Genomic DNA, 26,379 nt, shown 5'->3' with positions numbered 1-26,379 from the left:
ACATTGCACTGTAGATATCACACTGTTGAGGTGTGCCATATTCAACTGTGTACTAGAAATGCACCTTATGGTAAGATATTACATCACAAATGATACAACATATATGGTTTGCCATGAGTGGCAAAACCACAAAGACATTGTAAACACAATCTTCTCCCTCCCTGTGGGGTCATCCACCTCTAGATTTATTTGCAACAAACCTAAATGCACAATGCCCAGACTTCACATCTAGGTTTCCCCAAACAGGGTCCATGGAGATCACCCTTTGGACGAGTTAGCTAAGTTCCATGTAAACCAGTCCATTGAACTACCTACTTTTTTCCAAAGACCATTTTACTCAGCTGAAAGAAGCCTCCATACCTTAGATGTACGGAGGTTGGTCTTGTACTACATAAACAAAACTTAACCCTTAAGGAAAACAGACCAACTCTTTGTTCACTTGGTAGGGAAGGAGATCACATTTTAAAGAATGCTATCTCCAGATGGATAGTCAAGTGCATACAGCTTTGCCACTCACTATCAAAGAAGAGCTCACTCTACTAGAGGTGCAGGAGCTACCTTCATATTTATTGCAAATGTTCCCTTAGACGCATTTTGCAAATCAGCTACTTGGAGCTCCATACATACATTTACTCAGTATTACTGCATTGGCACACACACGAAAGCAGACTCCCAGGTGGGACAAGTGGTGCTAGAACATCTATTTGCTGCTGTACCTTCTCACAACCCACCTCCTTCTCTAGACACTGCTCACTAATCTATGCATAGCATGTGATCTAAGCAGATGCACAAGCCTCAGAAGACATACATTACTGACCGTAATCGTATTTCTGATGCTTGTATCAGCTTAGATTCATATACGCCCACCCTTCCTCCCCTCCTGGAATCGAAGGTGCATAGATGTTTTTGCTCTATCTATTTTTTGCTTTCTTACCTCTGTACTCATGCTACACTTCATGCAACCTCATGTCAGAAACAAAACAATCTGAGGGACCTCGACGTGTGAAGGACCATTGGTACAGTAGACATCACACTAGGAATAGTATTACTAACACGCCCAGTCGACGCCCCTTTTCGAGTTTCGAAAACAAATCATGTAATACTCCACGCCTACCCTTAGATATCGGCCTATACATAGCATGTGAATCTAAGCAGATATAAGCATCAGAAATACGATTACTGTGAGTAATATGCCATATATAACATACATTACTCACCGTAATTGCATCTCTGGTGAAAAGGGACGTCGACTGGGTGTGTTAGTAATACTATAGATTCACCTGCTGTGCATATAGTCTGTCATCTAGTGGTAATCGCAGAGTAGTGCATCTTTTTTTTGAAGATCGATAAGGGACGTTGACATGGGCGTGACTGCAACACTATCACTAACTTGACATGTAGTGTACCCAAAGTCCTTCACGCATCGAGGTCCCCCCAGTTGTTTTTGTTCTGCCATGAGGGAGCTTGATAGAGTGAGTACAGAGAAAGAAGGTGTAAGATGTCTATGTTCCTTCAAATCCAAGAGGGGAGAAGGGTAGGCGCATGTAAATCTACCCTTACATGCACCAGAAATATGATTACGGTGAGTAATGTATGTCTTCTGATGCTTGTGAATCTTCTTAGAATCACATGCTGTGCATAGAGTAGCGAGCAGGTGCCAGGAGATGGTGGTGGGATGTGTGAAGGAATAGTAGCAAAGAGACATCTTAGCCCCACCTGAGATAGAGTGTGTGTCCCAGCAGTAATGTTGAGTGAAAGTATGAACAGAACTTCAGGTAGGTGTTTTACAAATAGTATCAAGAGGAACATTTGCAATAAACTCTATAGTTGATCCTGTGCCTCAAGTAGAGTGTGCTCTAGGCGTAATGGGTAAATCTCTTTTGGCAAGAGAGTAACATATGATATGGTATGATATGACATTGATAAAGCGCCTATACACAAGTGTTTCAAGGAGCGACGAGGCAGAGGAGGAGGACAAGACAACAATCTTTGAGATTGTGCAAGTGCAGGGGAGAAGGAAGGGGAAAAGGGGAGGAGGAACAAGTGCAAGACATAGGATGAAAAGACAAAAAAACAAGAAGTGCAGCCAGCAGGTGGCATTGCAGGGGTGAAGTGCAGACAACAAGTGTTAGATAGTGCAGCTAGGGGGACTGAAGTGTTGTAGGTACAGCCCCAAGTTGAGGGTTGCCAGGAGGCAGTGCAGGTGTGCAACTTGGAGGGCAGGGACCTCGGCCTGTGGTTTAGAGGTTTGTGGTTGTTTGATTGTGTGAGAATTGACTCTGGCAAACTGTTTAAAAACAGCCTGCATGCAATACATTCTCAAATGATCAAACACCACCACTCACACCGCCATGCCCCTTCCCTACTTACCTGTTCGCTCGCCGCCTGGTCCACTTCAACCCTGCAGCGTCAGATCTGTCCCACTAATGCGGGTCAGATCCGATGCCGAAGGGTCCCTTTTTCTTTTTTCTTTTTTTTTCCCCAGTACCCCGCCTCCAATTTCTTTTCCCTGGTCTCCCAGCTCCCAATACTCCGCAACCACCCAGGGCTAATACATACCGATCATGGGGAGTGGGGGACACCCCCGCAACCCTCGCTCCACATGTTCGGTATGTATTAGCCAAATTGTTTGTTTTTATTCGGTTGAATGGTACAGGCCAAATTCGGTCAAATGTACCATTCTGCCAAATAAAAATGAACAAATATACTAATACCGTCTAAATAGGATCTCCTGGAATCTGCAACCTAAACCTCCCAGAAAGTACAATTAGAAACTGTGGTACATTTTCAAGAGTCTACCTTTTAACGCTTCTATTATAGCATAGACTGCAGAAGAATATTTAAAGATTTGTATTGACCTTGGGCAAGAAAGCTGTGTTATGCTTCAATGACTTAGAACAAATATTTCCTGAATGGCATATACATTTTTCAAGAGAGGTGATTTATGAGCTTATTACAAAACAAAGCCCTCCTGAGCTCTGGGCATTGATGGGCTACCAAATTTTACCCTTAAGGATGGACTTCAGAAACGGGCTGCTATGAAGACCCATTTTATGCTGCTTTCGTGGAGGAAGATGTTAATACACATTATATGTAATGAGAAAACATGAATCAGCTAATAAAATTGGAAAATGAATACCACTGTACATGTGAAAAACCTTACTGCGCAGGGAAGGTGTGAAAAAAGAATATCCTTCCTTCTCAACCGGTGTGCCTTCGAATCTAACATTTTGGGATTTCTTAATAAGAGCATTACTGTTATTAGTTATGGCTTTTAGGTGGCGCTGAAAGAGGAGCTACCAATAAAGCCGAAACTATTGTCATTAAAATAAGAGTTTTAACATGAGAGCTTGAAACAGGGGCTTTGGATGCAGGTTTGTTGTAATGCTTTTCAATGCAGGTTGGAATATGAGGATGGATACACGGTAGTTTGACAATGTGTCCCACCCATTTACGGCCATCTCTAAGTTAAATCAATAGGATTTTCCTCCCATGTTCACCCACCTGCGAGCAAAACACACCACTTTTTGCACTCTTTGGCTGATTTTCTACTGTGTGGTGAAGTTATCAGCCATGTTTACTTCCAACATGGCGGCCACCACGTGTTAATGTTATTAAAAAGTTATTTGACCAGATTGATGCTTTTAAAAATATTTACTGCATCTTTTCAGTTATGTTACATATTGTAATGTATTTTGTATTAAAAATAAACACGTTACTATTAGAGTTTTGTTTTGTTTTAAAATAGCTATGAAAATGTCCATGGCCTTCTTTACGGGTGTTTGGTCTAGTCTTTTCTGATGGAAGCAGTAGCTGATTGGATGTGCAGTGTGCTAGTGATGCGATTGGCTCTAGAGTATGTGTTTGTTTCCCAAGACAGCCATGAGCCATTTTATTTCAGCATTGTAAGATAAATGTAAGGAAACCTTACATATGGCCCACATCTGAAACAGCTATACCTAGAACCAGCTCACAATTTTTGTAAACTTCTACAACAGCTGCCCATATGTTCCTCAGCATGTGGAAGCCCACAGGTTGCTCCAAGGGCAGAAATTATTAGCAAGTGTCCCTGCGCTCGGGAAAGACTGCACGCCGCTACAAGGGCATAATTCATTAATTATTTACAAATTACAGACACAATACAGCAACACATGTGTGAGATGCTTTTACTGCAGTAACTGTTCTCTGTAAAGCATCTGCTACTCCTAGGAGCCAGAGTCTCCCCTAAAAAGTTGCTTTGTAAGTGATCATTTCTGAGCTGCAGTACCGGTATTTCTAATTCTGCGAGGACAGACACTGTTGGAACTGAAACCTAATTTCTGTAATATGGGCACTGCTCAAAACGTTATGTATATGTGTGTGTGTGCACACGCTTGAGTGCGTGTCACAGTGTGTGTCAGGAAATTGCTGACAAATTGCTCTGATTTTCAGGCCTATTGATAGTAGTGATAACATTTATTTACTGATGCTCTTGCTTTTGACAGGGAATGTACTTCTCTCTCTCTGTTTCTTCCTACATCTCCTTTTGGACATTAACACTATAGTAGACCTACCTACCCACTATGCCCCATAAGGATGGCCAACTGAAGTTACTGTAAGCACGATTTTGGTAGGAGGTACTTGAAGAATGTATGGTAGGCTGAGGATTGGGGAATCACAGCTCACTGCTGGAGGAAGTTGAACAGAATTATTTGTTCAGTACTGTTGGTAAAAAGTGATTTAGAAAAGATCCATTTTGATAGTAGGGTCACACTTTGAAAATGTTGTTTTTACCTCTTGGGGGAGCTTGCAGTGCAAAAAAGGAACATACCATCAACAAAAAGGCTAAAAGAAATACATCTATGATTACAATCTGACTTTTTAGCTTGTAGACCATTCAGTTAAACTGGAGGTGTACAGTGGAGATGGGTAGAATCTCATTTTCACTTTTCCAATCCTGTGTGCTGCTTTCTATTTCTTTAGAGCTGTCAGTGCTATACCCACTCTTTTAACATAAGTTTGCATATACGTATGCATACCACTCCACCATTTGTATTTCGATCTTCTTTGGTAGTGGAGGTTGTGGCTGCACAGGATGGTTGGCAATAGGAGAAGAGTCTTTGCTAACTACCATAACAGGGTTTGGTTTGGAGTATTGATTGAACTTGGGTTCTTCGGACAACCACAAAGAGACACCTCAGAACAAGAATTGGCACAAGAAGCAGTCTATGTAGGAAAGTGGACTGTACTTCAAACAACTTTTACTAGTTATTGAGTGGAAAGTCTGAATGCTGAAAAGGGACGTCATTTCTAATAAAGTGTGGACCTCTTTTCAAGAGCTTCCCTAAAGTTAAAGATACAAACACAGTGAGAGTTTGCAATTGAGAAACAGAGGCAGAAGTAAACAATTGCCAAAGAGCAATTTCTTTAAAGTCGAATCATTGTAGGATGCTCAAGCAGGACCAGTTCATTAACATGGGTCTCTATCGAAAAACGAATATTGAAAAAATCCTCATCTACCTAGGGATCATACTTTGATTTTTGAGAGCTCCGTTTCAGCCAGTGAGATTCCTTCTTAATTTCTTGAATTTAGTGCATATCTCTGCAGCTATGTGACATTTAATTCACAAAGGTCGAGAGGGCTCCAGCCAGTGTCATTCCAATGGACTCTTTGACCCAGTCTGGACTGCACAATCCTATCTCCATTTATATGAACCTGCTCCCAGAAAAATGTATTTACCATCTCAGACACCTTGCCTTTAACCCTTCTGACCTATGCTTTTCAAATCTATTCTGTTTTATTCTGTGTTTTTTCTGTATCATTATAACGCATAGGCAATTTAAGCTTGCCATTTAATAAGTGATGAAATTATACTTTTTAAAGGTAATGTGTAAATATTGTATTGTTCCATTAGTCCTAACAAAAGAAACATGAACTTAGACTGCAATTTCCCCACCTGTAAACAGCAAGGAATTTACTTCTGGAAAAAAGGTTCTGACGATGTATGATCACGCTCCTGTTTCTTTTGTAGTGTTTGATAACTACTATACTTTTTCCTTAAACAGAAAAAGGCGATTTTATTGCATTGGATCTTGGTGGATCAAATTTTCGTATTTTGCGAGTAAAGGTCTCCCATGAAAAGAAGCAAACCGTGCAGATGGAAAGTGACATTTATGATATTCCAGAAGACATTATACATGGCACTGGAACAAGGGTAAGTAGTCTGTCATTGTAATATAGATTCTGGCAATGCGAATACCTCTCTATTGGATTAACACAAGTAGGTATTCAACATTATGAATGCTGTATTTGGCTGTGCATCAATCCATTGTCTATAAGAGAGATGTAGAAGCAAATCAATAACGTAATGTCTTTCTCATCTTTCGCGCCTTGAAACACTTGTGTGTAGGTACGTTATAAATGCAATTTCATATCATATCATTATCAGCACTTAGCCTGGGTGAATTTATTTAGACAACTCCTGATTCACCTGATTTCTGCTATATTTAGCAACTGACAAACTTAACAGATTTTCAGGTATAAAGTTCTGGTAGAGTCACTTGTCTTTGTAAAGAATTTGCTTCTGGAGCTCTTACTCAGTGACTGAGAATGATTCAGAGAGGAAGAAGAGTGATTTCTGTTGCTGTTTATTTGAGAGCTGAAGCGTTTTACTTAGTGAGGGAGTTTAGGAGTTGATTTTAATGTATGTTATGATGAATCCCAGGATGTCGTCATGGCTTCCAAAGCGGTAGCCCCTTCCCATGAGGTCAGGGTTGTGAGGCCGCTACCCCATAGTCCCCCTGGGGGTGGTACTCAGTGGGTGGATCTCATGGAATGGGAAACCCCCATTGGGACTAGTGATTACCATATCAGGCGAACACAGTATTCCTGCCAATCCCCTGACCTTAGACCCCTTCCCTACTATGACCCCACCTCTCATTCAGCTCTTCCTTCTCTACCACTAACCTCATATACCAAGTACTTTTGTAGCCCAGCAAAAGTAGAGACTACTGAGACGAGAAAGATCTGCAGTGAGTTACAAAATCATGCCTGACTCAGTACTGGGATGAGGAGGCGCAGAGCAGTACAGAATACTTACCAGAACCACTTTGTGCATTCTAGTAGTTCACAAGAGCCGATTGAAAGAAGCTGCGTTAAAAGTAAAGAAGGACTTGACGAAGTGTCAAGCCCTTCCTGGAGGAACTGCAAGAGCAAGCATGAACTAGGAGTGAAGGTGGAAGCTGACTGTGATGCTGAGAACGGAGAGAGAGTGTCTGAGGCTGGTCCAGGACGTGGAGACCTCACAGCCAGAATGCGGACTGAAGCTCTGGGCATCCCTGAGACCCGTGGAGTGCTCAGGTAAGGACATCTGCTGCTGGGAACACTGAGAAGACTGTAGAACAGGTTCCTGATAGCCACTGTATCCCCGTAACAGAACCCAGCTGTCCGGAGGAACAAACACCCACACAGACCATGCACTAAGGTATGCAGGTGACCAGAGAGGCGTTGAAAGCCTAAGGAGGTGGTGGGACAAGCTGAAAGGCTGGGAAAGGAGGGTCTGGGACCCTCCAACTGTGGGAGAAATGGTTGACTGTATATGGGCTTGTACTAAGGCTTGGCAGGAGAGTGAACCAAGCCTACAAAGTGGGAAACTAAAGTGAGAAGTGCACGTCTGGGATCTGCACCCATGTAAAGAGAACTGTGAACCTTTTAGAGACAGTACATGCTGTACTTGGCAGGCGAGTAAACCAAGTCTGTATGTGCCATCACAGCTTGCGAGAGCATCCAGGGTGTTATTTCACGTTGCAGTACCTGATGGGAGGAAACCAGGTCTGCCAACCATTGTCAGTGGCCCACCACAGCTTGGGAGAGCATGCAGGCAGTTCTTTTTCGATGCAGTACTTGGTGGGAGGAAACCGTCTCTCAACCAGGGTCAGGGGCCCACCACAGCTTGGGAAGAGCATCCAAGTGGTTCTTCTTCGTCGCAGTGCCTGGTGTTTGGAACCCATGTCTGCCAACCAGGATCAGGGACCCACCATAGCTTGGGGGTGCATCCAGGTTGTTTTTCTTTGTCGCATTGCCTGCTGGGAGGAAACCAGATCTGCCGACCAGGGTCAAGGACCCACTCCAGTTTGGAAATGCATCCGATCTCCTTTTCTGTGTGCAGTTGTGCCTGGTGAAAAGGAACCAGATGTACCAATCTGGGTCAGGGACCCAGAGACAGAAAAGAAGCTTGAGAAGGTCCAAACAGGGGACATGATTTCCCACCAACAATTGTTGAACTTTATGAGGAGCCTGAACAAGGAAGATATTCCCCAATTCTTCAAGTTACCACTCCCTTCGGGCTGGAAAGACCGATCTTTTACTTTAGTTTAAACTTCGTTTTAGTTTAATCTTAGAAGTGAGGGACAGAGTTAGAATTCTGACATTGTATATTAGGACTTTTGCTTTGGACAGTCTGACATTAGTTATTTCAGATGAGGCAGGAGTCCCTCTTAGTGTAAGGGTGACATAGGCTTTTCTTTTCCTTTTTTTATCTTTTAATACATTTTTCTAATAACCACCATGACCCCTCTGTGCCAGAGTCTTAATTCTACACCTTTACAATATTTTATGCATATCTGAACTCAATATACATTTACTTGTTATTTTTGCAAACGTCTTTAAAACATTATCTTTTTTATTGAAAAGGCAAGATAGGCAATTCTTGCTAGGCCACTTGCTTGTATATTTTGTGCTGGGTGGCTTGACTGAATGCATGAGCACTCATTCACAATTTGGTTGAGTGCAGTAACTCACACAGGCAATTGGATTTCCTTTAAAATAAATTAGCATGCTTTGATGGAAGTAAAAAAAGTATTTGGGTTATGCTGGGGAAAGAAATATTTGCTGAACTCTCAGCCAGTGGCATGAGGCATGTAACAAGGTGATTGGGTGTGTGACACAACACACCACCTGCCTGGATGGAGGAGGACTTTGTGATGAAGTAGCCTGATTGAAAAACCTAGTTGAGCAGTGTCAGTAGCTGATACACTGCATGTGAATTTCTTTCAAATTTATCAGCACACTTTGAGGGAAGGGCAATTATCTTTGTTAAGTACTGGTTTATTGAATCTGCACTCATGCATGACTTGGTTGAGCCCAATGGCAGAAGTGTACCGAAAAAAGTAGTGGAACTGTGATCTCGGCAGTAGAGAGGGAAGGCGGATGTATAGTGCAACATGTGACAAGGTATTGCGGCCGGGGCATTGCAATAGTCTAAGTGACTAGTAAGTACGGCTCCTATTACATCCTTACAATGCACAGGGGCATGAATGAACAGATCCTCTGTATAGAATGGTGAATATGGTCGTAAAAAGTAGGGGAATGATAAACAGAAAAAAAACAAAAGTAGTGGAACACTGCTCCTGACCGTTCCCACTCACTTCGATCACTGGTTGAGCCCAGAAGCTGGAATAAGCATTTGTATTTCTTGTCAAATTTATTAACACACTAGTTGAATGTGCACTCACACACAACTTGGTTCAGCACAGTATTTGACACAAGCAACATTTGTGATCAAGCATGACTTGGTTGATCGCAATTCCTGATGCACACAAGCACTTGAATTACTTTAAGGGAAGAGACATGCTATTCAGGGATCACTGGTCGATTGAATGTTTGCTAACAAACGACTTTGCTAATAACAGTAGCTGATAGGGGCACCTGAAGTTCTGGTCAAATGTATTAGTACCCTCTGAGGAAAGGGCAATTGTCTTTGAGGAGCGCTGATTGATTTAACTCATGCTGACTCATGACTTGGATGAGCACAGTACCTGACACAAGCATTTTTATTTATTTTCACTTTTATTAGCGCAATTTGAGGGAAGGGCAAACATCTTTGAGGAACATTGGTTGATTGAATGTGCACCCATGCATGACTTGCTTGATCACACAGAAGATCACAAGAGCATTTGAATTTCTTGTGATATAAATTAACATACTTTGAGTGAAGGGGAAAAGTCTTTGGGTTGTGTGGGTTGATTGAATGAGCATTCAAACACAACTTGTTTGAGTGGAGTAGCTGACACATGCACATGAATTTCTTTTCAAATGCTTTATCAATCTTTGAGGGAAGGGCCAACATTTTTATGGAACACTGATTGATTGATTGCACGCTCATGCACAACTTTGTTGTGCACCGTGGAGCATTTGAATATCTTGTAAAAGATATTGCCACACTTTGATAGAAGGATACAATTCTTTGGAGAGTTTAGGTTGCTTAAAAGTGTGTTCACGCTTTATTTGGTTGAGCTCAGAGCATTATTTTCTTGTAGAATATATTACCACAGTTTGAGGGAAGAGCAAACATCTTTGTGAAATATTGGTTGATTGAACGCGAGCTAACGCATGACTTACCTGAGCGCAGTATGGACAGGGGCACTTGAATTTCTTGTCAAATTTCATAGCATAGTTTGAGCAAAGGGCAAATGTATTTGGGGTATGCTAGTTTATTTCACATACACTCATGCACAATTTGATTGGGTTCAGTAGCTGACAAACACAAGGAACTTACATTTCGTAATCACATTTTTGGCACACTTGGGGGAATTTTAATGTTAATGTTAAAGGATATTTGTACCGCGCACTATCACCACCGGAGTGGTCCCCTGGTGCTCTGGCGGCTCTGAAAAAAGGGGCGGGGGTGAGTTAGTGGGAAGGAGAAATACAGTTTTGAAGAAAGACATTGTTTGTAGGGTCTTGCTGGTACACAATCATAATGCACTGCACTAGCACGTTTGTAAAAATACTCCCATGGGCTGTCAGTGTCTGACTTGTTTACAGCAATGATCAACAACAAACAAGACGTCCTCAAAGCCAGCATCCAGACTTGGGAGCAGGAGTGGAAGGTATGGAAATGTTGTACAGTGTACAGAAGAAATAGGTGCTGCTGCAATTTCTGGGGATGTTCAAATCATGGGTGACTGTATAAGACTACAAAATGTATCAGTGACCAAAAGTAGCACATTGGCCACATCAAAAAGTAGTCAGAGCATTTAAACACTGGTTGAGCGGCGTTTAGTGCTTCTTATGTCATCACTGGCTTGGTTGTGTTTTAACACTAAAAGCCCACATTCTCTAACATCTGAGTGTGTCATCAGTGGAAATGTATTGCATCCTTTCGTGTTGCAAACGTCATCTTAATGAAGAGAGTTTGTATTATGAAGTGGCACCAGACAACGTAGGTAGATTAATCTTTTCATTTAAGTCCTCAAAGTTACAGTAGCCCCAGCCTCTGTGCCATCTTCATTCTCTCCCCTTCAACTCCCACCTTTCAAACATATACATTCTATTCTCTCTCCCAATCACCACCACCCTCTCCATTCCACTGCCCTTCATGCTGTCATACCTTGTTTTTTTACAATTTGTTCAGTTATCTAAAGATGTAACAGTTTGGAGTTGAATCTCTCAGCAGTATGTCAGGGGCAGCAAATCCATGGTCAATCGACCATGTTAGAGGTGCTGACTATTTCTCAGCCTGGCATATCCAATGCATATCCTGCACCCATGGCATATGAATAAGATGATACAATGAGGGTGATGATGAATCTGGTGGGGGTAATGAAAAGGACTTTGAGTAGAGCAACCTTGCCTCAAGAAAAGATGGTGAGCTATAGCCGAGAACACTGATATTGCGTCTACTCTTTCATTCACCAGTGAAACAAAGGTATGATGGAGCAATCAAACTCTGACATGTGTTCAGAGTGAAGATATTCCACAAAGCATGCCTCTTGTCAACAACCCTGTGACACCTAAGTCAGATACCTTGAAGTTTCAATGGGGTAGATGGCAATAGCAGAATCAACAGGGCTGTCATAGCAACCAGTGACACTTGTTTGTCTTACAGAGTGCCATAATTGCTCTCCTCTTGCCTCTGCCCCACTGTCAATGACACCTACTGCTGCTACTGTGAGCAATGTCAGAGATGACTCAATGGATTCTCTGAGCATTACAGATGGTTCAATTATTCTATTAAGCTTTTCCAGGGCCATAGAGCCATCCCTCTCTCTCTGAAATAAAACCACCTACTCGCTAACCCAGATGCCAGGTTAGTATATACTGAATTCTCCAGCATGGGGCCTGGCATGGATTCACATGCTCATGAATATTCCCCGTCGTCAGGCTGGGAATCCTCGGTAAAGAAAAAATCAGTATCAGTTTTGTTTCTGATCTGTCTTTCTTAGTAGTAACCAGTCACAAATCTCTGGGTCATACTGCCCCCTGCCAATGACTGCCCTCTCCCTAAGCCCCGCCTCTGGCAGCCATCCTCAGATTTTTACGGCACGCTTAAGTGTTGGGAGTCCTCGTGCTTTAGCTCTCGAGTTTTTGCTGCGTTTTCGCGCTTTTCAGGAGATTTTCTCATTTTTTCGGTTTAATCGAGCCTCAAGCTCCACCGTTTCTACTTACGATAACGGGGACCCGTTTCGGAATTCTTCTACGCCCCTCAAGGGTGAAGTTTTCGTTGAGTTTACGCTTCTTGGAAGATTCCGGAAGATCTGCGGCCTACCTCAACGGACATGGCCCAGGACAAGGGAAGCTCGACGCCCAGATCCAAGCTGTTCAGGTGCTGCCCTGGATGCAGATTACAAAACGTTTTCAAGGAGGACGAGCATTCGCAATGTCTCTACTGCCTTCATGAGGACAAGACGCACACGGAGAAGGACTGTGCGTTCTGCAAGAACCTTTCGAAACAGACCAAACAAGATCGTCGTTCCTGCCTCACCGCCTGGCTGGAGAAGGGCACAGCAGGTGAGAAGGCGAAGAAAAAGTCTGAGCGGGCTTCTAAGTCCTGTGAGGGCACCCCGGCGACGGGGGCCCAACAGAAGGCCAAGCACCGCGAGTCCGCGGGCACCGGGAGCGCCGAAAGGTCGGGCTCTTCGGCTGCCATGCAGGGCGCGACTTCCCCGGCATATTCAACCACGAGCCAGCGCTCTGGTTCGGGGAAGAGGAAGTCCGAGAACCCGGGTAAGCTGCTGGAGCGGCACCGGTTGATCTCGAAGGGGGAGCGAGGCGCTGACCCTCCCCCCAAGGCGAAGGCACAGGACGCACCTAAGGTGGTGAGGGCTTTGATCTAGCCGGCAAAGGCCTCAATCGAAGTGGTCGCTGCGACCCTGGCGGAGCCGGCTGAGTCTACGCCAGTGGAAACGGCCTCTGGGCCCAGAGTATCCCTGCCACTGCGGAGGGAATCCTCTTTCCAGCCCATCGTTAAGACGCCCTTGAAGTCCCGGGCGTAAAAAGAGGGGGGGCCGGTGGCCATTACAGACTCGGAATCAGCCTCTGAGGAGGAGCTGGTGGAAACCGAGAAGGGCCTCAACGAGAGGTTCATAGGCCTCAACGAGAGGTTCGAGACGGTTCGATCCCAGGGGGCGGTCCCCGCTGACGTGATCGAAGATAGCGACAATGGCGACGAAGAGGGCCTAGTGGAGCGGCCATCCCATCCGTCGCAGCCATTACCCGAGCCCCAGGATAGCTCGGCGGCCATTTTGTTGGCAATCCAATCCTTATGTACTGAGATATGGACGAGATTACCACGGACCCCGACGGAGGATCCAGAACCAGGCCCGTCGGGAAACCCTCCGAACAAGCGGAGGAGAGTCCACCCCTCCCTTCGTGCCCGTGAGGCCTGTGGACCCCTCATCCCCCTCGCCGGACCCTAGAGAGGATACGGCGACAGATACAGCGACGGGGACTGACGATGACGTAGGCGATGACACAGCGGACATCCCGTCATCACCCCTCCACCCCGCGGGCTGCTCCAGCCTTCGAAATTGGCTCCTTCCACGCCATGATAACCAGGGCATCCGAGGAAGGGTTTCTTTACCAGCGACAAGAGGCCAAGAGGAAGACGGTCCTCGCGGTGCCTTTACTCGACGACATCTGGGACGAGGGGCTTGCCGTCCTCAAGAACCCTTCCACGACGCCCGCCAAGAGGGACAGGTACGAGAAGAAGTACCGAGTCCCCGATGCCGCCCCCTTGTGCCTCAGGGCCCAAGCCACGCCGGACTCTGTCGTCTCGGTAGCGGCTAAGAAGAAAGCGGCAGGTGCGGCGGCGGCCAGACAGCGAGGACAAGAAGTTGGACTCCATGTGACGACAAGTCATCTCGTCGGCGGCAACGACGATTAAGGCGGCCAATGCCTTAGTGATCGTGGCCCGCTACGACAGGGAGCTCTGGTTCAAGATAGCTCCCCTGCTAGACTTCCTGCCTGACAACAAGAGGGCGGAGGACCTGGAAATTCTGCAGGAAGGCGAGGTGGTGTCAGATCACGCCATAACGGTGGCAACGGACATTGCCGATACCGGATTTTGCCAACTGGGCAACGGAGTTTGCCTCCGACGACGAGGATGGCTCAAGGTGATGGACTTTTGCCAGGACGTCCAGACCAGAGTGTTGGGCATGCCGTTCGACGGCAACAACCTTTTTGGTAAGGCGGTGGACGAGTCTCTACAGGCCATCAAGACCGACTCGGGCCCTAGGGGTGCTTCAACAGTGACAGCCCTTTCAGAGCTCCAGAGGCAGACAGGGTGCCTCCAAAGGATCCAGCAGTGGCTCCTCCTCTTACCGCCAGGCGGCCTGCTCCTCTTCCCAGGAGGCCTACAGAGGTCGCAGCAAGCAAGGGGGATCCCGCCGTCGTCGCCAAGGAGGCCAAGGCGGCAAGGCCGCCTCCAAGCAAGACCGACCCGGCCGCGTTATCGGGCCCCCACCGAAGCACCCCGGTGGGAGGCCGGCTGACGAAATTTGTCAGCGTGTGGGAGTCCATCTCCACCGACCATTGGGTGTTGGACACCCTGGCCAACGGGCACTCACTGGAATTCCAAAAGAAGTGCCCTTGCATTCCTCCCGTGGTTCAGGAAGGAGAATTACATCCCTCAACTGCTGTTGGAGGTAAGGGCGATGCTCAAGAAAGGTGCCATCGAGCTCGTCCCCAGGAGGCTCCGGGGCTCCGGAGTGTACTCAAGGTACTTCCTTGTCAAAAAGAAGACAGGCGGTTTGGCGCCCCATCCTGGACCTGCGTCAGTTAAACAAATACATCAAGGCGCAGAAATTCAGCATGGTCACCCTCCAGCACGTGCTTGGACAGCTGGAGGAAGGCGACTTGCTATCGTCGTTGGACCTGGAGGATGCTTACTTCCACATCCCCATTCTAAAAGGACACAGGAAGTATCTCAGGTTCGTGGATCAGGGACGCCACTACCAATTCAGAGCCCTACCGTTCGGATTAAAGTCGCCACCCAGGGTATTCACCAAGTGCCTAACACTAGTGGCAGCGCGGCTGCGCCTGCAAGGGATCTACGTCTACCCCTACCTGGACGACTGGCTAATCCGGGCAAGGACAAGGGAACTCGCTGTCGAACACACAGTGAGGACCGTCCGGTTGCTCACGGAACTGGGGTTCGCCATCAACTACCCCAAATCCCACCTGGTTCCATCGCAAGTAGCACTGTTTCTGGGAGCGAAGCTCGATACAGTGGGGCAACTGGCCTCCCCGTCAGAGGAGAGGACCAAGACCATCCTGGGCAAGGTGCGGTGCCTGTTAGCTACGGACGTGGCCAGGGTGAGGTCCATCAAGTCCCTTCTCGGGATGATGTCCTCATGCATCTATCTTGTACCCATTTGCAGACTTCAGATGCGTTCGCTACAGGAGTTCCTCGACGCCTGCTGGTTTCAGGCGAGGGGCTGCTTCAAGGACAGGACCCCTCTCGACGAGGAGTTCCGTCGGGCAATCCTATGGTGGGGCACCCGTGCTCCCCTCACTACAGGCACGGACTTTCAAACCCCAGCGTTTCAGGAGACGGTGACGACGGATGCCTCTCTGGAGGGTTGGGGGGCCCACACCGGAGATCTCCACACAAGAGGCCTTTGGCTCCCGGAGGAGAGGTCCCTCCACATCAACATTCTGGAGCTCCGAGCAGTGTTCTGGGCCCTCAAGTCGTTCCTTCCGTCCCTCAAGGACAAAGTGGTGAGGATCTTCACCGACAACACCACCACAATGTTCTACATACGGAAGCAAGGGGGCACCAGATCCCTAGCCCTATCCAAGGAGGCCCAGGATCTGTGGCACTGGGCAGTCACCCAGGGGATGTTTCTGGTTCCCTTCCACTTGGCAGGAATAAAAAAACCCATCGCCGACTCAGCAGGGAGCTGCGCTCCTGCCACGAGTGGGAACTATGCCAGGACCAGGGGATCGGCTCTTCCAACGATGGGGCAAACCCCAGATCGACCTGGTCGCGACGGCAACAGACTCCAAGTGCCAAAGGTTCGCCAGCAGGTTCCCGCAGCCGAGCAGCATGGGCGATGCTTTCTCGTTCCCCTGGGACGGCCTGTTTCTATATGCGTTCCCTCCGTTGCTGCTCCGCCTCATCAACCAGCTCAAGAAGTCCAGGTGCAGAATGATCCTCGTTGCACCGGCGTGGCCGAGGCAGATCTGGTTCCCGGACCTTCTGGACTTGTCAACGTCCCCACCAGTCAAGCTGCCAGCGGACGCGGATCTTCTCTCCATCACGACCCACAGTCGCTGAACTTGCAGGCCTGGCTCCTGCAGCACTAGAGTTTGGAGGGTACGATATCCCAGCTGACTGCAGAGAGGTTCTTGCAAAAGCCAGGGCGTCCTCAACTTTCAAGCGTTACGGTCATAAGTGGAAGAGGTTCTCTGTCTGGTGCCGTGCACAGAAGATTAACCCTCTGCGGATTACGGCCCCTCAAGTACTGCCGTACCTACTGGCCAAAGCTGGACTGGCTCACGCCTCCATCAAAATACATCTGGCTGCCATCTCCCGATATACCAGGACTACGGGACGGACGTGCTTGTGGTCTCATCGCCTGGTGAAGGAATTTATGAAGGGGCTATTCCGATCGTTCCCGCCGGTGAAGGCTCCTGCCCCGGCGTGGGAGCTTAATGTGGTGCTGACCAGGCTCATGGGGGCCCCATTCGAGCCTATGCATTCGGCGCCTTTGAAGTTCCTGTCATGGAAGACAGCGTTCCTCGTGGCCATCACCTCCGCACGACGAGTGGGAGAGATCCAGGCCCTATCTTGCAAGCCTCCATACTTGACTTTTCATGACACGAGGGTGGTGCTGAGGACGCACCCCTCCTTCATGCCCAAGGTGCCATCGGACTTCCACCTCAACGAGCCCCTGGTGTTACCAGTTTTCTTCCCGTCGCCTTCGACGCCGGCCGAGAGGACTTTGCACTCGCTGGATGTAGCTAGAGCGCTGAAGTTCTACGTGGACTGCACAAAGAGTTTTCGGAAGACGTCACAACTGTTTGTGAACTTTGGGTCTGTGAATCAAGGGAAGGCTCTCTTGAAGACTTCTATTTCCAGATGGCTCTCCGGCTGCATCATGCACTGTCACCGGTTGGCAAACCGACCGCTGCACGGCCGTCCGAGAGCCCATTCGACCAGAGCGATCGCTGCTACTACAGCGTTCCTGTCTGGTGTGCCCCTGCTGGACATCTGCAGGACTGCTACATGGAGGTCTACGCACACCTTCACAAGATTCTACTGTGTCGATCGGGACTCCAGGGAGGAGTCCAGGGTCGGCCAAGCAGTGCTGCGCAACCTGTTCGCCTAAGGTGAGCCTGCTGAGGAGGTAAGAATTGCTTAATGTTGTGTTTTGGATGTAATGCTTAATGTTGAGCCTTTGCCACCTCCCATGGTTGTGCATGTGTATACTGCTATGTATTCTTTTATTCATGAGCATGTGAATCCATGCCAGACCCCATGCTGGAGAAGGAACAAGTTTCTTACCTGTAACTGTTGTTCTCCAGCATGGGTCTGGCATGGATTCACATGCGAACCCTCCCACCTACCCCTCTGCGGCTCTTCACTTGGTCATACTGCCACTTTGCGTGCTACCAAATCTGAGGATGGCTGCCAGAGGCGGGGCTTAGAGAGAGGGCAGTCATTGGCTGGGGGCAGTATGACCCAGAGATCAGTGATTGGTTACTAATAAGAAAGACAGATCAGAAACAAAACTGATACTGATTTTTTCTTTACCGAGGATTCCCAGCCTGACGACGGGGAATATTCATGAGCACGTGAATCCATGCCAGGCCCATGCTGGAGAACAACAGTTACAGGTAAGTAACTTGTTCCTTTTGACCCCTGCTATCTAAGATATGATTTATACTTAGGGTGGACACCAAAAGGCTGAATGCCTTATTTAGCCAACTTCCCTCTGGGACCTCCTATACTCAACATACACTACCCCTTCGTTACTTGTCTATAGGGATATGGATTGTGCTTTACAGACATTCTGCCTGACTCAATTGTCTTCCTGTCATGCCTGCACACTGCTTTCCCCTCTTCCTTTCTCCTACTCTCCTCCTGCCAACTCCACCCTCAGCTATCCTACTTCTTCTTTCTCTCCAATATCTTTCACTCCATCTATGTCTTGACTCTACCCTTTGATGTTACTGCTCCCTCACAACACTACCCCTTCTTCCACACTACTAACACCCTACAAACTACTACTTTCCTTCTTCTGCACTAATACTCCCTCCTCCATGCTACTACTCCCTTTTTCACATTACTATCACTCCTTCCTGACTACTTCTCAGACACCCCCTTACATTCTCATATTCACTTCCCACTCACTCCCTACACTCCTTCTAACCATCTCACTTGGTACTCTGGCACGCACACTCATCGAACAGTACCATTCTCATCATCCAATGCTCACCTTCTCCCAAAATCACCTACACTCTCCAATACACCATCATTCCTCCAGCTGGTCTATTGGTCTGCTACCTCCTCCTTCTATGACTTCCTCCATACAACCCACAACTTCCTGCTTCGTGTTTCCCTCTTTATGCTACCCCTCCTCCTGGAATTGGATCACTTGCCCTGCCCAATCTGGCCCTATCTTCCCCACCTGGGAGGTCTTACAAACAGTAAAGATGTTAAATTGTTGGCTAATCCCTGGCCCTTTTTCAGCACAGCTCCACTGCGAGATAGTAATGGCGGTCTGTATTTCACAATGTCTCAGTTTGTGTTCAAGGTCCTGTGTATGGCTTTCCCCAAGGTAAAGTCAAATCACCTTTGGGGTTTGTGGCTCTTATCGATGTCCCTGGTTGCCTAGGGGTCCTACAGCGATCCTGCTGCTTGTGCACTGGTCCCGAGAAATGATCTACAGCTCTCCCTCTGCGGTCTCTCTCCAGATGCCGCTTCGGGGGCTCCAGTTTCAGTGAGTGATTTCAGCGCAGCCAGAAATTTCAATGTAACTATCCACAAGGACGGCTGCCAAACTTGCGATAATGGTATCAGTAGATTTTCGCCATACACCTTTGTTATTGATATTGATATTTTATTTCTATCGCACGCGTACACAAGTGTTTCAGAGCGCGACAAGGCAAGGGAGGGGAACAGGGGAGAAGAAAACAACAATCTTACTATTCCCAGTGACATTGAGAACGCACAAGAGTATGGGAGAGGGGGAGGGGAAAAGTGCATCGAAAGGGGGAGAAGTGGAAAGTGCGGCGCAAAGGAGAAACAGATAAATAATAATAGATAAATAATAAAGGCAACAAACAGTGGTAGTGCAGCCAGCAAGTGGCAAGTGCTGGGTTTAAGGCAGCAGACAGGGTAGGTCTGATAAGTGCAGGAAGAAAAAGGGTGGGGGGACTGTATGGGTACAGATACAGACCCCAGTGCAAGGGGTGGCCTGCAGGCAATGCGGGAGGGTGGCAGGGTGAGCAGGTACCTGGGCCCGGAGGACAGAGGGTGGCCAGGTGCACAGTGCCAAGAGAGAACAGATCAGCAGGGGAGAGAGGGAGCGAAGGCAGAATCAAAGGGGAAGGTCTCCTCAAGTTTTGGAGTGGCAGAGAGGCTGATCCAGAGGGAGGCCCCAGCTAAAGACAGAGATCTACCCCAGCTCATTTATTTGAAAAACGACTGACGCTGAGGGAGTTAGAGGTAGAGGAGCGAAGAGCTTGAGAGGGGAGGTATTTGCAAAGGGATAGCTGAAGGTATTTTGGACCCAGGCGCCAGAAAGCCTTGTGGACAATGCAGAGGGTTTTGAATTTAATCCTTGCATCCACTGGGAGCCAATGGAGAGATTTCAGAGCTGGAGAGATACGGTCCCAGGGCTTGAGGCCAAGGACAAGTCTCGCAGTCCTGTTCTGGATTAGTTGCAGAGGACAGAGAGTAGAGGAAGGTAGATTTAGAAAGAGGCTGTTAAAATACTCCAACCTAAAGAGAACCAGAGCTTGGGAGACCATGAGCGTCTGGGGTGGGGGAAGGAGAGGAAAGGCAGAGTACCTCTAAGGAGGTGCAGTATGAGGTTTGACTTTGTAGAGACATCAGAGATGTGGGCAGAGAAGGAAAGTGTGGAGTCAAAGTTGACCCTGAGGTTCTTAGCCTCGCAGGTGGGGGTAGGAGGAGGGCCAATGGAGGCCGGCCAGAGAGTGAGGGGAAAGGATGGTGAAGGTGTGCCGATGAGGAGGAACTCCGTCTTGCTTGCATTCAGACAAAGATCATTGGCGGCACACCAATCTTGAATGGCAGTTAGGCAATCATAGATGAGAGAGGGAGAGGAGGTGGCCGAGGGCAGCCTGAAAATGAGTTGAGTGTCGTCAGCGTAGCACTGGAAATTTGACCAAAAAATGGCAATGCAGTGGACGAGAGTTGCCAGGTATTGGTTGAAAAGCCAGGGCGAGAGGTTAGACTCCTGGGGAACACCACAGGTAGAGAGGAATATAGATGATAGGAAGGACCCAAGTTGGACCTGGGAGGGTTGATCAGAGAGGAAAGAGGTCAGCCAACCCAGAGCCTGATCAGTGATTCCCAGGTTATCACGGAGACGGTTGAGCAGGATGATATGGTTGACCATGTCGAAGGCAGTAGAGATATCGAGTAGGATGAGGACAGAGGGAATGTTAGAGTCCAGGCTGAAGAGCAGATCTTCACAGATGTTCAAGAGAGCAGTTTCTGTGGTTCTTTGTTTATTTTTTTTAATTCAATATGTTGTTTATAGTTAGTTTAACAAACTTTTACAACTTTTTTACAGTTCACATCTTTTTTTGTTTGATATTCCAGTTACATCTTCATTTCACATTTACATCATTTTTTTACATACACTTTTTACATACAATTAAGAGAGAATAAAATAATACAAAGTCTTACATAGGTAAACAACTAAGGTTTTTCACATGTAGGGAACCCTATGTTTTCATAAAATATCTTCATTTCATAAAGGTTATCTTAATGATCACATAATCAAAACGAATTGGTTTTGCATTTTGATATCAACTTATTCATGACACAACAGACCGGTCATTTAGTTTTTCCAGTTCAATATTTAAAATAGACAAAAATCTTGTGAGCCGTAAGATGGCTTTAGTGGAGCTACCCCACATTCATGCGAGCCAAAGCCATTCCCTTGAAGCAGCCGAGAGTCCCACTACTTCGATGCCAAATATTTCTTTGCGTTGAATTTCAAAGTATGCACAACCAGCAATCAGATGCTTTAAAGACTCCAACATGCCAGATTCTTTGCAAAATCTACAGTCCTCACCAGGCATACCTGCAGTATGTATTCCCTATGTTCTTGTTCTATCTAAGGTAGGTAGTTGATTTAGTTTGAACCTCATGTATAGATCCCTAGCTTTAGGACATGGAAACTGCAATAGATACGGCTTGTGAGGACAGCAACTCGAGGCAAATTTGGCCACTCCCTTAAAGGTTTTGAATTTATCGATAGTGTTAAGAGTCTTACACCAATCGTTCGCAAATAATCGAAGTTTAACGTGAGCTTGCCAAAATGCTAAGTCAGCAGGGGTCAGGGCTAACTCACCCAACAGTGCAGCCATTTTCCTGTAAAATTTTCCAATAGATGGAGGGTTGAAAGCATTTATCATTGTTCCCAAATCTTCGTACAAAGAGTTTTGCGGGGGGAGTAACATTTTTCCCAAATTTGATAGTTGCCGCCAATTGTACCGAGCAGACAAAGACGTTTAGCCTAGTTCCTGCCTTAACACCACATTAGGCAGGAAGTTAGCCAAACACAGCACCCCCTTCCATAGGCGTCCTTGTAGCTGATTGAGGAATTGATCTATGTCCGCCAAGCAAATATCAAGTGCGTAAAGTAGAATCGACTCAACTTTGAGAGTGTAGAATTCAAAGAGAGGAAGTAAAGAGAACTTGCAATATTTATTAAATACCATGCGCATTTGGGTAACTAGAGTTTTTGCCTTTTCATTTAGGATCTTCTTCCACATTATGGTCGCATTGGAATCTGACATTGTATAACCCAGATATTTAATTGTTGTTGCCTTAGGAATGGGGGTGCTGCCGATGGTCCACTTCCAGGAACTAACACGTCTCTTAAGATTCTTGAAGATAAAAATAAAAAATGTTCCTGCATTAAATGATAAATTATGGGAGGAACAGTATTCAGCAAATAAGGCCAACTTTATTTGCAGTCCTGAGGGTGTACGATCGAATATTACAAAATCATCAGCAAATGCAAGCCAATTAATTTTTAGGTGGCCCAATCTTGCCGGATAACTGATTTGTTGGGCCCAAATATCATTGATGCCGCATAGATACAGATTGAAAAGTTTGGCCGCCAGGTTACAGCCCTGTTTAACTCCCACCCCGGTTGGGATGGGATTGGTGGTTGCACCTGCCTGTTTTACTCTAACATAATATGCAGTATTTGTGTGCAATTTTGCTATTAGGATAATGATGTGTGATTGTATTCCCATCAGGCGCATTTTCTGCCAGAGCAGTCCCCGCACCACGCAATCAAAGACAGCTGTCAAGTCTATGGAGGCCATATATTAGGGCCCAGCATCGGGAATCTTTGTTTTAGCAAGTAAGTGTGCCATTAGCGTTGTCTCCATCCGGGCCCGGAAGCCAATTTGAAAACGCGAGAGGATGTTGTATGTTTTCAGGTGCGCCTGCAGTTCCCAAAGTAGCAAAATTGCAAACACTTTGGCAGCAGCATCTATGAGAGCAATTGGCCGGTAGTTTTCAGGGTTGTGTCTTGGACCTTTTTTGTGAATTGGCACGATTATTGAACCTAGCCATGAGGCAGGAATGTCTGAGGTTTTTAAGACATTATCAAATTGGGATTTCAGTATTTTGGCCCACAACCGGGGATTACGTTTTAAGACACATGGAGGAATGCCATCCGAGCCAGCTGCCTTGGAGTAGTTCAGGGCATTTATTGCACATTCAATGTCTTGTAATGACCAGTTAGCTATGGGTAATTTAGGAATGGTAGGTTCTTTTACATAGATGTTACGAAACGACAATGGTAGCGCAAATTTATTTTCATAGAATTTAATCCATGTGACAGCGGCTAACGTGGATGCTTGATTGGTACTTAAGGTAGGTGAATGTTACCTTAAGATTGCCCAGGTTGTGGGCCGATCATTACGGCATAAAGAACTTAGTATCTTTTGATTGGCCATATTATGAAAATAGCGTTTTATGTTCGTGCATTTGTTGCAATAGGCATTGCAGATCTTTCTTTTCAGCCTTACGTACTCCTCAGGTGAGCGTGTTGTAATTTTGATCTTGCGTAATGCAGCATTTTTTAGGCGCTTGGCAAGGTCGATTGCAGGGCAACCAGAGTTTGCAAAAGTTGAATGTGATCTATTCTTACCAGCCTGGATAGAAGCCATTACGCTTGCTATCATTTCCAAATATTTCCTTTGATCTATTTTGCCTTGAGATTCATATTTAGAAGAGCCCTGTGACCCGCCAAGCCAAGCATCAATGCGAGCGTTAATTTTATCGCATAGTCAGTCTATTGTTCCATCTGATGGAGATATCGGGGCGATCACCTTCCAAGAGTGATTGATTTGGATCTTGGTTCAAATTAGGAATGACGACGTCAATAGTCAGCTTGATTACCAAGTGATCCCCAAGCGTTGGATCAAGTGTCACGATGTTCTTACACCGCTCATGGAGATTTGCCGAAATGGCAAAGTGATCAATGCACGATGCCAAGGAACCCCTTTTCCATGTAAACCCTGGACCCTGTACGTGGAATGACAAGAAGGTTATATCCCATGATGCTAGCTGTGTGTTCCACATGTGGCCTCTATTAGCTGCTGGATTTGGGGCATAGGACTCCAGGCAATCAGCATTAAAATCAGTGTCCATTAATATTCGGCATGTCGGATGTTGTGTTAGAACTTCATCCAACAATTTGTCAAGTATAACAAAAGCAGCAGCAATTTTCACAAAAGCAGGGTTGTGGTACACGGATATACACAGATAATAATCTGAGGAAACCTCAGGAAATGAAATTAAAACCGCTAAAAAGGATGTTGATTCATGCACTACATGGAATAGAATGTACCATTTGGTATTTATACCGATGGCTACACCAACATGCGGGCGGCCTCTGAGGCCCCGTTCCGCTGGTACTTGATATACAGTGAAGCCTCGGAGTATAATTTTGTGTGTTGCCTTAGTTTCTTGGCAGAACAGTATGTCGCAGTTGGTGACATAACTCGAATTGTTAAACCATTTGTGCAAGTTTTTGAATCCGCAAGAATTCCACGAAAGAACACTCAAGTGGTTTGATTTATTAGGTAGGCATTTTGTCCATGGTTGTGTTCAGTGGAAGCCAAGGATGTCAACCAGGACCAATCCTTACTAACATTGGAGAGGGATACCAACTGAGCTATTACTTCTGCTTTGATAACACCCTGCACATTGTGAGTGTCAACTGGTGGTAAGGCTTGCGGAGAAGGAGCTGGAAGAGTTTCATTGAAGGTGATTGCATCCTCCAAGATTTCAAATAGTACAGGTGTGAGTCCAACTAATTACAATTCACGCTTATGCTGCCACACTAAGTCAGTGATGATATTAGTTTGGACTTTGCATACCATCCGATGATTATGTGTATGGGGGAGAGTTATCCATTCAATGTCATCTGAGTGCAAAGTGCGTAATGCAGGAATTTGCCTAAATGTTTTCAACAATGCGGACCGATTTAGACGTTTATTGCCATATATTACAGGATCAGACTCCCACCCTAAAATGGTTGAAGATGGTACTTCAACTATATCATTACATGATTGTGAAGATATGGCAGCCAATGATTCTGCCGAGTGTGGAGATTGAGGCAGATTTGTTTTTTTTTCACAATTTGGGGAAGTGGGCTGACCAGGATATAAGTTTGACTAGGGCCGGCCTAGTTGTTGGTCATTCAAGGAGGGATTTGAGGCTTGTGGAGCTTTACCCAATTGCATTGCCTCACTGCCTGCTTTCCCTGTTTGAGTGACTTTGGCAGCCATTGGCTTATAAAATGCAGAAAGGTGGGTTTGCACCGTGCTTGGAGTTTTGTCTAAGGGTTAGAGTACCTGAAGAAAGGGCTCCAGACCCCTTTGCCTGCACAGCTATGTTTTTCCCTTTTTTATTGCGGCATGCAGTGCCAAGACTCTCAACTTCAGGAACAATCTGTAGAGCTTTTTTGCTCTCGTTTGATAGCTCCTCAAGAGGGAAGCCTTGATCAGGCCCCACGTCTGTCTGATCTGCATGGACTAGATCCACAAGTATTCCGGTTGTGCTATTTTATTTCTTTTTTGCATTTTTGTTTTTTTTTGTTTGGATTTGTTACCAGTGTTTTCATGGGTGTCTGAGTTGGTTTTCTGTCTGCCTTTCTTTTCAATGCTCTAAAGAAGAGACGTTTCTCTTTCCGTGAAGCAAAAAGTTGATCAGCACTAGCAGAGTACCCCCTTTGGATATTAACCTTGCCTTCCATGGAGGGAGTCACATTCTGAGATTCTGAAAATAGATTTGTGAGGGCCGACGGGCTATCAGGATGGAATATTTCACCTACCTCTGTGGTTTCATCTGAATCTAGATGTTCTGACGGCACCTCTGTGGGATTCTCCTGGATGAAAAATAGCAGTTGTTCAATCTTTTCGGTGTTGCTGGTCACCTTTTGGCATAATTGGGCATGAGTGAATATCCAAAGGGGGGGACATGCCAAGGGGGCAGCAACAGTTTGTGCAAAGGATTGTGCAAAGGAGAAGGCAGTTGTTGGAGCTGTATGCTACAGTGTGGTCGATACCTCCTGTTCAGTATGATCAGTTTGTGAGGCTGTGCTCACACGGTCAACTGAAGCGTTCCTCCCAGGGTTGGCATTGGGGCCCTTCCCAGGGAGTTGCACTGTGCCCTCAGTTCATAAAGAGTCGGCAAAGATGAATCCTTCCAGTTTATTTATTTTAAATAGAATTTGGTTCAAAGAGGACTTGCAATCTCTTAGTTCGTAATGAGTATAGTCATGTCCTCTATCTAATAAATTCAGAATTCATGACAATACCGGATAGGATGCCTTAAGAGACTGAATATCAGCTGACGGATCCAATAAATCAAAGCCCAAAGGAGGGACAGG

The 26,379-nt window shown here is 46.3% G+C and overlaps 1 protein-coding gene across 1 annotated transcript in view; it reads left to right on the top strand.

The window, feature by feature from the left end:
* The window catches only part of HK1 (hexokinase 1), a 1,159,884-nt gene that overhangs the window by 80,032 nt on the left and 1,053,473 nt on the right, over positions 1–26,379 (top strand). Inside the window, exon 3 of the mRNA XM_069610605.1 lies at positions 6,046–6,194. Coding sequence (XP_069466706.1) covers positions 6,046–6,194 — 149 coding nt within the window. The remainder of the gene's footprint in view (positions 1–6,045; positions 6,195–26,379) is intronic.

This window comes from Ambystoma mexicanum, chromosome 8 (genome assembly GCF_040938575.1).
Source record: "Ambystoma mexicanum isolate Mex_15411 chromosome 8, UKY_AmexF1_1, whole genome shotgun sequence".
In the NCBI taxonomy this organism is placed as follows: domain Eukaryota; kingdom Metazoa; phylum Chordata; class Amphibia; order Caudata; family Ambystomatidae; genus Ambystoma; species Ambystoma mexicanum.
Note: the sequence above shows the minus strand (reverse complement) of the source record. Positions and strands in the feature narration are given on the sequence as shown.